This window comes from Erythrolamprus reginae, chromosome 11 (genome assembly GCF_031021105.1).
Source record: "Erythrolamprus reginae isolate rEryReg1 chromosome 11, rEryReg1.hap1, whole genome shotgun sequence".
Taxonomy (NCBI): Eukaryota; Metazoa; Chordata; class Lepidosauria; order Squamata; family Dipsadidae; genus Erythrolamprus; species Erythrolamprus reginae.
This window is the reverse complement of record NC_091960.1, coordinates 973,040-985,498: the sequence shown is the minus strand read 5'-3', so window position 1 is coordinate 985,498 and position 12,459 is coordinate 973,040. Positions and strand designations below refer to the sequence as shown.

Below are 12,459 nucleotides of genomic sequence, written 5' to 3'. Positions count from 1 at the left end.
CAGGAAATTTCCCCTTAGTTCTAAGTTGCTTCTCTCCTTGTTTAGTTTCCACAGGGAAAGAAGAAATTCATGCTCTGTTGTTCTTTTTCTTGGATCGGGTACTTACTTGGGGTAGTTCATGCAGTACAAAGTGTAGATGTCAAACTCTTCACTCTGCAAAATGAAAGGCAACAGGATCACATGGTTTTTAATGATGGGTTTTTAGATGCTTTCTTAATATTAGATTTGTTTACATGGTCACATTGTTATTATTATTGTTGTGAGCCGCCCCGAGTCTCCATTATTATTATTATTATTATTATTATTATTATTATTATTATTAATAATAATAATAATATTAATATTAATCAAATGCATTCCAGTGTACAAGGAGAAGGCGAATCCTGCACCTGCCAGAGAATGGGAGAGAGTGTTGGGGTTGGATCCCAGCCGGCTCCTCCGGTAATGGACTTTGACCCAGAGGAGGAGCCGGATGTGTCCAAGCATCGGAGGATTCAGACAGTGAGGGGGAAGAAGAGATGGAAGCAGAAGGTGTTGGAGAGACAGAGGTGGAGGCCTCTGCAATGCCTGTGGAACCCCCAGCTAGGGCATCGTCTGGGTCAGATGAGGAGGGGCGATTAATGACCCCATCCTGAACGTGTGTGCGCGGAGGATTAGGGGGAGACAGGAACAGTTGCACAGACGCAGGAGGAGACTGTGATCACACCTGAGAGTAACAGGGAATTCTGCAGCGTGCTTAAAAGGGGAGGGTTGTGGGAGTGTCCTTTGCAGGAGTGATCGTTTGCGGTTTAACAGAGAAAGAGAAATGGATCCAGAGTTTTCTCTAAACCAACATCCCTGCCTTCTTGGAGAAACCCAGCCTTTGGACAATTGCTTTAGGAAAGACTGTAGCTATTGCAAAAAAAAAAAAAAATAGTGAGTACCTTGCTTCAGCCCACTTTGGAGACATTATTTACAAACTTTGGGGTTTTTGGGACATTGGTTATTGGCCTTGAAGATAACTCAGACTCTTTGGCAGTAAACGGACATCATTTTGCCATAATTGTGGTTCTCAGCTGTTGTGATTCAGCCTGAGGCTGCTCAGGGACCAGCTGCGTCTCTGCTGGCTCCATGCCTGGAGGAGGATGACAGTGCAGAGGAGGGGGCTGAACAGTCGGACGGGGGAGAGGAGAGTCAGGAATGGGATGAAGGAGAACAGCATGAGAGTCCCGGGGGGGCGCTCTCCCCAGCCAGTAGCTTGGAGTCATTCGGTGATGATGCACAAGCTGTCATTGACATGAGACAGAGACGTTCAGAGCAACGAAAGGAGCAGTTAAAGAAATATTATCACCATTGGATTAGAAACAGCTGGGTTTGGGTGTGGTCCTCATCAGCAGGGTTTAAAAGGCAGGCAAGCCCTTTAAGCCATGTGGAGTGTTATCAATTGGAGTTGCGGTGACCTGTTTTGATTCTCAGCGTCTCTGATCTTGGCTTGTGGCCTCGCAGTCTGGAAGACTCGTGGGAGGCGTCTGTTTGCTATCTACAGCTTCGTCTTGGCAGCAAGACTCTGGTATTTATTTATTTATTTATTTATTTATTTATTATTTGGATTTGTATGCCGCCCCTCTCCGAAGACTCGGGGCGGCTTCATGGACTATTCCCTTCGTGTATATATTTGAAGTTCCAGTGTTTTTCCTGTTTGTAAGGACATTTTCCGTTACCTGTGTTTTCCTTGAATTATATAAACTGCCTTTGCCTTTTACCAGTGTGTCTGGATTCTCTTTTTGGGTTGGTCTTGGCTTCCGGAGTGACCCAGAGAGAACATCAGTGAACTTGTGAAGGAAATATATTTTGGTGTTTCTGAAACTCCAGTCTGTGTGTGTTACTTTGATCTTAATTACTGCTCGGCTGTCACACCAGGCAGAACAGGGAGGAGGAGGAGGAGGAGGAGGGGGGGAGGGGGAGGGAGAGGAGGAGGAGGAAGAGGAGGAGGGGGGAGGGGGAGGGGGGGAGGAGGGGGAAATGGGGCACTCACCCTTTGCACAAAGCAGTCAGCGATGGCGTGGGCACTGGGCTTCCTCTCCAGATCTTCCAGCAGCTCACTGTCCCAAGAGAGAAAGGCATTGAGAAGGGGCAGAAAGGAGGAGACTGGCCAGAGGTGGAGGCTTCTCCCCCACCTTCCTGAAGACCCCTGTCTGCCTCCACCTGCAGCCGCCCCTCCTGCTTCCTCCTCCGAGGGGAGCAGCCAAGCATCCCCCCCCCTCTGTCTGAACCCCCTGCAAACACCAACTCAGCATAATTGGGCTTGGAGGCAGGGCAGCCAGGGGCTTCCTGTGAAAGGGGGTGGGGGGGTCTCTGGGCTGAAGGATTAGGGGGGAGGGGGCTTCAGGGGAGGGAGGGGACCCCCCACTCAGCTCCTCTCCCCCCCAAACTCCCCCTGCTTAGCCCCACCAAAACTCTCCCAGATGGGAAGTCAGGAGGCATTGATGGAGCTCTTGGCCACCAGCCAGGTTTTAAAAGGGGAAAAATCAGCAGGAGGCCGGGGGAAGAAAAGGGGGCGGTTGGGGGGGGGACTAAAAATAAACCAAGCAGCTGGCAAAGAGCCAGAAAGTCTCCTTGGGGAACCTTCTCCATCTGCAAGATCCTGGAGATCTCCCTTACCTGAAGGGGGCGAAGGAGGGAAGGGGGAAGACACCAAAAGAGAGAGAGAGAGGGAAGAGAGAAAAGAAAGAGAAAGAGAAAAGGGAAAAGAGAAGAGAACCGAGAAGTCTAATTCTCAGCCCTTCCAACAAATAGGGCTAAAGCGTCCGGTCCCAGAAAGGGCACCACAGAGAGAGAATTTGAGATCAGCCAGCTTGAAGCCTATGTTCTCTCTTCCTCTGTCCTGATCTCTCTCTCTCTCTCTTTCTCCTTCCTTCCTTCCTTCCTTCCTTCCCAGGTCAGCCTGAAATGACTGTGGCAAGGACAGAGCTGCCCCCTCCCCATTTTAAATGGAGCGGCTGCCCACCCCCTTTGGCCAAGCCCCTTTCCTGCTCTACCCTCCCCAGCCCCCTTCTGCGTCCTTCCTGGCCCCCCTCTCCCCCACCTCCTGCTCCTCTTTCTCAGCCCCTCAATCCCCCCCTCCCCAGGCCTGCTCAGGTTACAGGCTCAGCCAATGCCAAGTTCAGACCCCTCCCCCAGCCCTGCTCTCCTGGCTCTCCAGCCTGCTGTGGAAATAAATTTGGGGGGGGAAAACCCAGTTTGGGTAGGGGAGGGAAATCCATCTCCTGGGTCCAATTTGATCTGTAGATTTCTTTCTTTCTGTGATATTTCTTTCTTTCTTTCTTTCTTTCTTTGTCCTTCCCTCCTTTTCTTCCTTCCTTCCTTCTGTGCTTCCTTCCTCTTTCTTTCTTTCTTTCTCCCTCCTTTTCTTCCTTCCTTCCTTTCTCCTTTCTTTTCTTTCTTCCTTCCTTTCTTTCTCTCTCTCTCTCTGTCTGAAGGTGTGTGAAGGTGCACCAGCCCCCTTCGAGTCAGGGTGTGTATTTCCATGAACGGGAAAGCAAGATGCTGGAGCGAGGGAAAGAGAGATTTCCCCCCAAGGCAGGAGGGTGGAGTGGGGGGGGGGGATTAAACACACCATCCTCAGGCAGGGGGAGGGTTGGGGGGGTGTCTGGTTTGGACCTGTGTCCATCTTGCACAGCTGATGAAGAAGATGGGCAAAATGTGGACAGGGTCTTTGGCCAACCTTCCTCAGAGACAAGGACTTTCTGCATGGAAACCCCCAGCCCTGAGACCCCCGTGGTGGGAGGGGAGAAGCTGGGGGGGGGGGGCACCGGAAGAGGCTTTTCAATGTCTCCAAAGGCCACTCGACCAGGAGGCTCCAAGGTGGGAGGGGTCTCGGTCAAGGCTGGCATCAGAGGCGCCTGGTGTGCCAAGTGGCCACACGTCTTGCAACCTCAACGCTTCCTCTGAATCCTTTTGGCAGGGAAATTATTTCTCTTGTTGGAGGGATTATTTTTCTTCTGGGCCACAGAACTTATTTCCTCGCTTGGCCACATGACCCCGTCGATTGCCATCTTCTGCTCCAGGTGACTCAGGACCACAAAGTCTTCTAAGAAAAGACTTCACGATGATTCTGCCTGTGAGAGCCAGACGGTCTGTCCCCCCCCCCCCCCTCTGTCCCAGAAAAAGCCTTGGCCCTGCTCCTAAGCCAATTCACATGGCCATAAAATCCCCCAAGAAGTTATTAGGTCGACTTATTCGAGATCCCGTTTTATGAGACATCGTCTTAAATATTTATGCCCGGCCCCTCCTTGCTGAAGTCCAGGCCCTTCACCCAAAATCAAAAGCAGGAGAAAAGTCTCCTGCGTTCAGGGCCACCAGCAAAAATAACAAAACAAAAAGAAATGTTAAAAAACCCAACCCCATGAAAACAAGAAAGCTGCCAGAAACTCAGATGAGATCCTGGTGGGACATTAAAATCTTAGAGGAGGGGGGAGGAGGGGGATTGTCTGGAGGGCAAAGGAAAGTAAGATTGGGGCCAGGATTTCCCCCCTCAGCCCAGGAAAGCCCAGAATTAAAAATAATATCAAAAATTTACAACGGGTGATGAGATTTGAACCGCTGACCTTCAAATCTAGTTTTTGTGACTTTCCGACAAGCAAAGTCAATGGGGAACCCAGACCACGCTACTCATTTAAGAAGTGCAAGTGGTTCACTTAACAGCAGTGGCAAGGAAGGTCTAAAATGGGGCCAAATTTATTTAACAACTGTCTCGCTTGGCTGAAGAAGGTTGGCGGCTCAATTATGGTTGTAAGTCGAGGACTACCTGTGCCGTAAACAGTTATACATTTATTTATTTGGGTGAATAAATTGGGTAAATAAATAAACATCAGATATATTATGCCCTGCTCTGAACTCCAAGACCGACTGAGCCCCCTCGTCCCGCTGTACCTGTTGAACTCATAAATGTCCTCGATGTTGCAGAACAAAGCGCCGACCTGCTCTGGTTTCAGAGACACCTGTCCACAGTCGATAATGCAGCCCAGGTAATCCTGTGCAGGAAGACAAGGGAGGGACCCATAACAATAGCAACAGCGTTCAGACTTATATGCTGCTTCATGGGGCTTTCACAGCCTTCAGAGAGTCAGCCTCTTGCCCCCAACAATCTGGGTCCTCATTTGACCCCCCTCAGAAGGAGGGAAGGCTGCGTCCACCTTGAGCCGGTGGTGGGATTTGAACTGTTGAACTACAGCTAGCAGTTAGTTGAAGGAGCCTGCAGTGCTGCACTCTAACCACTGTGCCACCCCGGTTCCCTTCCTTCCGTCCTTTCTTCCTTCTCTCTCTCTTCTTTCTTTCTTTTTTCCTTCCTTCCTTCCTTCTCTCTCTTCTTTCTTTCTTTCCTTCCTTCCTTCTCTCTCTTCTTTCTTTCTTTCCTTCCTTCCCTCTCTTCTTTCCTTCCTTCCTTCCTTCCTATAGCCCTTAAACTTATATCCCACTTCCTAATGCTTTTCCAGCCCTCTCTAAGCGGTTTACAGAATCAGCCTCTTGCCCCCAATCTGGGTCCTCATTTGAGCCAGTGGTGGGATTCGAACTGCTGAACTAGAGCCAGAGATCCAGTCTTGGAGATCACCTGATCCTCTGCCATGTATTGGATTGGGGGAAACAAAGTCAAATAAATTCAAATCCCCCCACCCCTCGGCCCTCCTACCTCCACGATGCTCCGGAGGTCCCGGACGTAAGCCTGCTCGGTTTCCACAATCTCCAGCACCACCCGGTCCAGGTGGGACGGCTTGATTCGGCGTTCTTTGGCCCGGCCGGGACCTGGCGCCCATCCGCAGCACTGCTGCCCATCCCCGGGCGTGTCCACCAGGCGGTCCAGGAGCGTGACGGGGGTGAGGTCCAGGCTGATGTCGCTGCCGTTTTGCTGGGAGTAAGGAGGCGGAGGGCAGCCCCCCAGGCCGAAGGCACTGGAGCCCTCCTGCAAAGAGGCCGAGGAGGCCGAGGAGCTGAGGCTGACCGGGCGGTCGCTGTCCGAGCAGACGGTGTTCACCGAGGTGCAGCTGCCCAGGAGGGGGTCCGACGCCATCTTGGTCCCGATGCCGGCCAGCGAGGAAGTGGAGGAGGGCCGGGGGGCTGCTGGGGAGGAAGCAACAGGGGCTGCAGGCGCTTCCCCCAAAGACCCCCCCTCCCTTTTGGCCTTGCAAGCCACTAATGTTGGGGGGGGCACAGGTAAGGTGCTCTCCCCCCTCCTCAGCTCTTTCCACCCTTCGAACACCACCAGTAACGGCTTCCTGCCTCTTCGCATCCGTTGTGGGGGTTTTTCTCACCTTTCAAAGCTGTGGTTTCTCTCGCAAGGCATGCTGGGACCCCTCGCACACACACACACACACACACACACAAACACACAACCACACACACTCCCTGCCCCTTCTCTACTCTCCCACCTGCCTCCCATCAAAGTCCTGCAAAGAAAGGGACATTTGCAAAGGCCACAAGAGCCTTGCGCCAACCCTGCAAGGGAAACCAGAGCTGGAGCCCAGATTTGGGGGAGGGGTCCTCTGACCCACCCCTCCCCCCATGGGGACACCCAAGGATCTTCTCCCCTTTTCCCACTGAATGCAACAGGCGAGCAGGGACTCACCTGAGTTGCCTCTTTCCTTGGTGCTGTCCCGGCGGGCGCCTTCGGGCATGGTGAGGCTGGGGTCCCCGGGCACTCCTCCTGTGGGGGGGGGGGGGAGGGAGGGAGAGAGCCACAAACGGTGGAGGTTTCCCAGCTGCAACAAATCAATCATTGAAATGTTAACATCTGGCCCCACATGAATGAATGGGGGATGGAGGATGGGCGAATCGGTTGTTAACTTTTAATTATGGGGATTTTAACCTGTGAATTTTATTCAGGTTTCTATATGTGGTGAGCCACCTTGAGTCTCAGAAGGGCAGCATAGAAATCAATCAATCAATCAATCAAATCAATGAAAGAAAGAAAGAAGGAAGGAAAGAAGGAAGGAAGGAAGGAAAGAAGGAAGGAAAGAAAGGAAGGAAGAAAGAAGGAAAGAAAGAAAGAAAGAAGAAGAAGAAAGGAAGGAAGGAAATAAAGAAAGGAATGAAGGAAAGAAAGAATGAAAGAAGGAAGGAAGGAAAGAAAGGAAGGAAGGAAGGAAAGAAAGAAGGAAAGAAAGAAGGAAGGAAAGAAAGAAAGAAGGAAAGAAAGAAAGAAAGAAAGAAAGAAAGAAAGTTAGTTATACTTGCAACTTAGACATACTGTACATTCCTAATCTTCCTGTTAAGATTTCATACTTTATAGTCTATTTCTGGCCTTCCCCCCCCCCCATGTGTTCTTTTTTTACTAAAATATGATGTGAAAGGGCCATATCGTACAAGAATAAATGTTGTGCCGCTTCAATTGTGTACCTAGACACAAATACACACACACACACACACACACACACACACACACCAGGCATTCTTGTTGTAAGCAGTGTTCTCTGGGAGTGGGCAACAAAGGAATCCATTGAAGGCAGGGTCTGAAAGGAGCCAGGGTGGGATTCCTGGAAGGGAGAAGGTCCGGCAGGCATCGGATCTCCTGAACTGGGTCTGCTGGCACCGCTGGCCGAGCAACCCAGGCCCAGTTCGGACACAAAGGGGCAGGAGAGCCCCCACCTGCCCACCAGCTTTCTGCCAACTCTGGAGGTCAAGATTGGCCAAAGGGCCACTAAAAGGGCAGCAAAGGGTGGCTAGTTAGCCCTCTGTCCATCAGCCCTTGAACATCTGGGTCCCACCTCTGTGCATCTGTCCAGCAAAGACCCGCTGCTGCCAGCTGTGCCACTTGGTGCCAGTTCTGATGCCAAACTTGCCCAGTGCCAGTTGTGCAGCCAAATCAGTTTCCTGGCAGCCCTGCAGGCAAGCCAGCCTGGTGCCAGATGTGCAGCCAAGTCAGAGTGCCCTGCAGGCAAACCAGATTGGTGCCAGCTGTGCAGTGGTGCACCTGGGTGAAAAGGCATGGCCACGCCCACCTCCAGATGTGGTGGGGCTGCAACACTCCCATGGCCCCAGGAGGACGGTGGGAAGGAAAAGCCCTGAACAATTAATTATCTAGTGACGCATATAACGTCAGCCGCTAGAATATCTTATGCTCAATTCTGGAAAAATATAACGATACCATTATAAAACAATACAATTGATAAAATACACCGCTCAAAAAAAGAAGGGGACACTTAAAAAACAGAATAGAACTCCAAGTCAATCCAACTTCTGTGAAATCAAACTGTCCACTTAGGAAGCAGCACTGATGGACAATGGGATGCTGGCTTGGATTCAGCCCCTCTGGGCTGCCCCAGGTACCCACTTCCTGATTCATCAGCCGGGGCCAAAAATACCCTCCTGTGCCGGGCGCTTTGGCTTCAACGGATGGCTGAAGTTCTGTTTGCTTTTTCATAGGGTCTCATCTTGCCCTCAGCTGTCCGGTGGGTGGGAAAAGGAGCCAGCAGCGGATTTACTACAGCGCTCTGCTCCGGCCAGAATTGGCGAACGATAGATGGACGGATGCCTTTTAATATTGGGTGCTGTTTTATTGCCGTATTCCGTCTGGAGATGGGCGGCTTATCAATCAAATACATTAAATTGAATGAATTAAATTGTTCCCCCGTGCACAAGTTTTCTTCCTCCCATTTCCCAACGTTAAAAATAAAAAATATATGATTTTCTTTGCTATTCAAAGCTTGTTCCTGAGCTCTTCTCTCCGCAGCCTGCACCCATCTTCCACAGCAAACTTGCCTTTCACATCTCAGCCCTTGAATTTTTTTTCTTTCCATCCAAATCGAACCTTCCTGGGCCCCCACGTCCCCTGACTCTACTGTTAGGGGCCCAGCAGAAGAGAGTCCAAGAAGACCTTAGCTTAGTGGTTTCCTTACAGGCGTCTCAGGACCCAGCTAGGGAACATCAGCAGCGCAAGGGAGGGTGGCACTATCAAAACCCTAAGCGGGGAAAGAAATAAAGGAAAGACGCCCAGGATGCTTAAAAGGAGGAGGGGGGCTGTGGCTGGGACCCCAGAGAAGCAAAAACAAAGAAAGGTTCAAAGGAAATTTGAAAAAAACCAAACCGCCAGAGTTTTGCAGTCTCGGCCATGCCTCAAGGCTCCTCGGGCCACACAGGGCCATTTGAGGAGGGGGCAGGGAAGCCCCCTTCAACCTGGGCCTTCCTTGCAAGAGGCTGCCCGAAGTGGGTCGGCCTGAGAAGAACCGGAGTCAGGACAAGGCTCCTTGGAGAGGAGGAGAGGAAGAGCAACGTGTGAAATGCTTGAGAAAAAGTTTGCTTTTCCAAATCCACTTTGGCACCGAGCTGGACCAAGGCGACATTCGGACATTCCTCCAGCCGGCAGCTGGTGGGGGAAGCCTTGGCCAAGTCCAAAGAAAAAGGGAGAGAGGCGGAAGGCCTCTTGGGAAGACGGAGGGTAAGAGGCAACAGAGTCCGTTCCCTCCCACTGAAAGGCAGAGGGTTTGCAGAGGAAGGGACGGGGGGGGGGGGGGGGCTTTCTGCGGTCGACCCTCCCCGGACTGTCCTTTGATTTGACTTGATTTGATTTATTGGATTTGTATGCCGCCCCTCTCCGGAGACTCGGGGCGGCTAACAGCAATAATAGAACAGTATACACAATAATCCAATAGTAAAAACAATTAAAAACCCATTAAAGTAAAAACCAAACATACATTCAGACATACCATGCATAAATTGTAGAAGCCTAGGGGGAAAGAGGGTCTCAGTTCCCCCATGCCTGATGGCAGAGGTGGGTTTTAAGTAGCTTACGAAAGGCAAGGAGGGTGGGGGCAATTCTAATCTCTGGGTCGGGGCCACCAGAGGGTCGGGGCCACCACAGAGAAGGCTCTTCCCCTGGGTCCCGCCAAGCAGCATTGTTTAGTTGATGGGACCCGGAGAAGATCCACTCTGTGGGACCTAACTGGTCGCTGGGATTCGTGCAGCAGAAGGCGGTCCCTGAGATAATCTGGTCCGGTGCCATGAAGCCTGCTCCTTGGTGACTGAGCCGAGCAGTCTCCTCCCCTAACTTAAGGCCTTTGGAGGCTCCAGAAGGCAGAAGCTCTGTTGGGAAAGAAAGAGTGGCTATGGTCTTCCTCCTGGACTTTCCGTGCCTGGGTGGCCTCAGCCAGGGAATCCTTTGCAAAAGGGGCTCTCCAGGGCAGGGAGGGGGGTCTAGTCTCCAAGCCCAGCCTCTTTAAGCCTTGTGGACTTCAAGTCCCAGAATTTTCCCGCTAGCCATTCCTGTTCCTTTTCTCCTGCTCCCTTAGAGCAGAGAGATTGTAGCGGAAGGGATTGCAAGAGAATACGCAGCTCCCAAAGTGGTGGGATTCACGTCAAAAAGAAGACATTCGCGTGAGGGGATTCTGGGAGTTGAAATCCACAAGGCTTAAGGCGGGCAAGAGTGGAGCCCCCTGGTCAAGAGCAGTGACCCTCTGCCTTGTTGGCTGTTAAGAAGACTCCCAGAATTCTCCAGCTGAGGATGGAAAGCAGCTTGCTTTAAATAGAATGGAATGGAATAGAACAGAATATAGAATAGAATAGAATAGAATTTTATTGGCCAAATGTGATTGGACACACAAGGGATTTGTCTTTGGTGCAGATGCTCTCAGTGGACATAAAAGAAAAAGAGACATTTGTCAAGAATCCTGAGGTCCAACACTTAATGATTGTCATAAGGGTCAAATAAGCAATGAAGAAACAATATTGATAAATATTTTGAGGATACAAGCGACAAGTTACAGTCCTGAGTGGGAGGAGATGGGTGATAGGAATGATGAGAAAAAAACTAGTAGTAATAGTAGTGCAGATTTAGTAAATAGTTTGGCAGTGTTGAGGGGATTATTTGTTTAGCAGAGTGATGGCGTTGGGGGAAAAACTGTTCCTGTGTCTAATTATCTTGTTGTGCAATGCTCCGTCCATGTCTCTTCCAGAGGACGTCCCTGTCCCACATCTCTCAGACCCCTGAAGCCTCCAAGCAGGAGAACTCTCCAGGGGTGCAGATTATCTTCCGCACGACAGATGCTTCCACTTCTCCAAGCAGGAGTAGGAAGCGGAGAGAGGAACCTCCTGCGGCCAGAGTGAGGTCATGTCTGTTCTAACCTCCAGTTTCATGCCGTCCACATGCTTGGTGTGCCTGGGTCTCGTGCAATGCTTGGGCCTTACATCAAATATACATTGCAGATGATGTATCCTGCTCAAAAAAATAAAGGGAACCCTTAAACAACACAATGTAACGCCAAGTCAATCAAACTTCTGTGAAATCAAACTGTCCACTTAGGAAGCAACACTGATGGACAATCAATTTCACATGCTTATTTTTGACTATTTCGTTTGTTTGTTTTTTACATGTAAATAACCAACAAAGATACTTTTTTTAAAAAAAAAAACTTAAAAATCCCTCTACTGAATGATGTAGAATTTCTACATCTAGTCATTCATATTTTGACCGTGGCCAGGATCGTGTATGGGCAAAATTGGAAAGGGGAAAACGTCCCCAAAGAGGAAGAGGAGGTGATGAAGAAAACATGAGACTGGGCTGAAATGGATACGATGACAAGAGGGTTAAAAGACCAAGAGGAAACAGAACTTTATGAGATAGGGAACAAAGTGCATATATGGATAAATAAGAAGAAATACTAAAAGTAAAAAGAACAAGAGAACTGTATAAGTAGAGGTATGATTCAAAAGTTATGTTAGAATTAGTTTACTTATGAAGATTTATTATATAAGGTAAAACAAATTTCTTCTTTTCATCTAAAGCAATAAGTTGATTTAAAGTATTTTTTTAATGTATTCTTTTTTCTGTATTGAAATTTTACTTCTAGAATAAGTGGGGTAGAAACAACCCCATCTCTATGTTAAATGTATGTTTATCAGTTTTGTCTATTTTAAGAAAAGTAATAAAATATATTGGAAAAAAAAATCCCCCTACTGGAGAACAAGCTTCTCCTTCAATTCCACGTGTGGCGCCTTTAAGTGTGGCATTTATCCCGGGAATTACAGAGTTGGGAAGATGCCCCCCTCCCTTTTCCCAGTCCTCCCAACTTAAGGGAGTCAGGCAGGGGGGGCAGGGGGTCTGTAAATCAGACCGTGAGTCAGTGGCCTGGCACGTCGGACGGGGCTGGAAAACGGCAGAGGCCGCTCTTTCTTCCTTCTCCCTTTCGTTCTTTTGTTCAGCTGCATCAACAGAAGAAGAGCTGAAGTCCTGGGAATTCTTTTCATCCCTTTTCCTTGCGTGGGTCAGCCGGACTGGGGTGCCACGATGCTTTAGAAGGACAGGAACTGGGAAGGGGTCAGGGGAGGACAGGGGGGAGAATTAAGGAAAGAAGAAAGGCGATTGGAAAAAGCAACTGGAGCAGAGGTCTTCAAGCTTGGCAACTTTAAGACTTGTGGACTTCAACTCCCAGAATTCTCCAGCCAGCTTTACAACTTTAAGACTTGTGGGAGTTGAAGTCCACAAGTCTTAAA

The 12,459-nt window shown here is 49.8% G+C and overlaps 1 protein-coding gene across 1 annotated transcript in view; it reads right to left on the bottom strand.

Moving 5' to 3' along the window:
* The window catches only part of PLEKHG2 (pleckstrin homology and RhoGEF domain containing G2), a 65,670-nt gene that overhangs the window by 13,444 nt on the left and 39,767 nt on the right, over nucleotides 1-12,459 (bottom strand). The window contains 5 exon segments of the mRNA XM_070763933.1: nucleotides 107-153; nucleotides 2,015-2,081; nucleotides 4,912-5,012; nucleotides 5,669-6,096; nucleotides 6,602-6,679. Coding sequence (XP_070620034.1) covers nucleotides 107-153; nucleotides 2,015-2,081; nucleotides 4,912-5,012; nucleotides 5,669-6,096; nucleotides 6,602-6,679 — 721 coding nt within the window.